The 2,329-nt window shown below is 36.1% G+C and overlaps 1 protein-coding gene across 1 annotated transcript in view; it reads left to right on the top strand.

Annotated features, from left to right (window-relative positions):
* Positions 1 to 2,329, top strand: part of PLCB1 (phospholipase C, beta 1 (phosphoinositide-specific)) — a 283,385-nt gene that overhangs the window by 160,894 nt on the left and 120,162 nt on the right. Inside the window, 1 exon segment of the mRNA XM_008580123.1 lies at positions 1,881 to 1,934. Within this exon segment, the coding sequence (XP_008578345.1) occupies positions 1,881 to 1,934 (54 nt within the window).

Here is a 2,329-nt window from a genome sequence, read left to right as displayed (position 1 = left end):
ACTTGATAACTTATTTGTGGAACTAGTTAATAAAGTAAATAAAAGGAAAAAGAATTTCCTTCCATGAAGGTCTGGCTTCATGTCTCCTCTCTTCCTTGATAGCAATAAGATCCAGACCTTTTATTAGGGGTGGAAAGGTATTTCTCATGGGGGAGAGTGAGATTTTAAAGAGAACAAATCGTATTTAATTTGTACTACGTGTGCATGAACTAGGGACTCTGCTTTTAAGAAGGTTGCTGAAATCAATAGTAGTAAGAAGATGACAATTATAAACAAGAAGTAATATTTTTGAATAAATACTTTTATGTATCAAATAGAAACATTCTGAGTGCTTCTGAGATACAAATGAGTCATTTAAATATGCGAGCAAATATAGTTTGTGTTTCTGAGAATAAAAGAATTTAACATTTTAGCATTTGATTTTTTTTTTAACTTGATATTTTGGAATAATTTGATTTACAGAAAACACTTAAATAACGACACAGAACACATTGCAAAAATGGTTTTCTCTTCCCCTGAAGTTAACATCTGACAGGATCATGGTGCAGTTATTAAAACCCAGGAAAGTAACATTGGCACAATAATCTGGACTGAACCACAGACCTTGTTTGAACTCTACCTGCTTTCCACTAATGTCCTTTCATTGCTCCAGATTCCAACTCAGGATCCCACATTGTATTGATTGTCATGTTTTCTTAGTCTCTGTATTAGTCCATTTCTGTTGCTCATAACAGAATACCTGAAAATGGGTAATTTGTAAAGAAACAGTATTTATTACTAACAGTTTCAGAGGCTGGGAAGTCCAAAGTCCAGGGAAAACATCTGGTGAGGGCCTTGTTGGTGAGTGGTGACTCTCCACAGAGAGACAGGGTATCACAAGGCAAGCATGGCAGGAGCCAGAGAGAGCTAACTCTTCACTTGAACTCCTTTTAAAGCATCAGAACCACATCCATTACTCCACAAAGGAATCGATCCATTCACCAGGGCATAGTTCTGAAAATCTAATCACCTTTAAAGGCCCCACCTTTCAATTACCATAATAGGATTTCCCATCCTCTTAACACTGTCACAGTGAGGACTGAGTTTCGATGAGCTTTGGGGGGACATTCAATCCACAGCACTCTCCTTTAATCTATGACAGTCCCTCAGTCTTTCCTGTCTTTGATAACCTTGATATTTTTGAGAAATTTTGGTCACTTATGTGTAGAATGTCCCTCAGTTTGGGTTGGCCAGCTGTTTTCTCATGATTAGATTGAGGTTCTGAATTTTTGGCAAGAACACCCCAGAAGTGACCCTGTGCTGTGTCCTTCTCAGTGAGTCCCATTGGGGGATATGATGTTGATGGGCTTCATCACCGGTGATGTCATATCACTTGGTTAAGGTGGTTTCTCCAGTGAAAGTTAGGATTTTCCCCTCTTAGATATCTTGGGGGAGATACTTTAAGACTATGCAAATAGCCTGTTTCTCCTTGACTTTTGCCCACTGATTTTGGCATCCACCTATGGATCTTGCCTGCAACAATTATCGCTACCTAGTGGTTAGCATTTAATCTTAAAAATTAAAAATCATTCCTGATTTTGCCAAAAGGTGACAGTAGCATTGCCTAAACTGAATTTGCTGTTTTGATTCCAAGTGGAAAGATGTCCTTTCTCTCACTATAAACGGAGCTTATAATATCACATTTAATTAGGTTTGTCTCAAAGTTACAAAATACTTTTCTAAGAATAATTGTTTTGCAAATAATTTTCTCCTGCAATTTGTAATTTCTCTATAAAAAGACTTAGACTTGTGGGCCAAACTTTTTTTTTTTTTTTGTAAACAAAAAAAATAAAATTTTAAAAGCTAAACAAGGCTATTTTATTTTATCTTTTTTATTGCAGGTTCAGTAAAGGCACCTGCCAAAACGGAAGATCTTATTCAGAGTGTCTTAACAGGTAAATGCCACCTTTCCCTCATGGAATTAGGTAGCTGAATATTACACAGTGTAAGTATTTAGAGGAGAGGAGATTTCCATTCATGTTTGAAAAATAATATTATTAATTTTTATTTTTAAAAATCTATGGGCATATAGTCCTAGTGTAGGCCACATTACATGATATGATCAGAGAGACATAACCAACCATATGTGGTAGATAGGATCCCACAGGCATAAAAATAGCAGTTTCACAAGATAGCTATTTACGAATCACAGTTTCATACTGGAAATATGACCCAGAGAACAGAAATGCACATCGTCCTAAAGTGTTGACAGTAAACTGTACTTTACATATGCAGAATATCATCCATTTGTAATCATAAAATGCACAGTGTTTAAGAGCTGTGATAGAGT

Source organism: Galeopterus variegatus, unplaced genomic scaffold (genome assembly GCF_000696425.1).
Source record: "Galeopterus variegatus unplaced genomic scaffold, G_variegatus-3.0.2 Scaffold2030, whole genome shotgun sequence".
NCBI classification, from domain to species: domain Eukaryota; kingdom Metazoa; phylum Chordata; class Mammalia; order Dermoptera; family Cynocephalidae; genus Galeopterus; species Galeopterus variegatus.
This window is presented reverse-complemented; position numbering and strand designations above follow the sequence as displayed.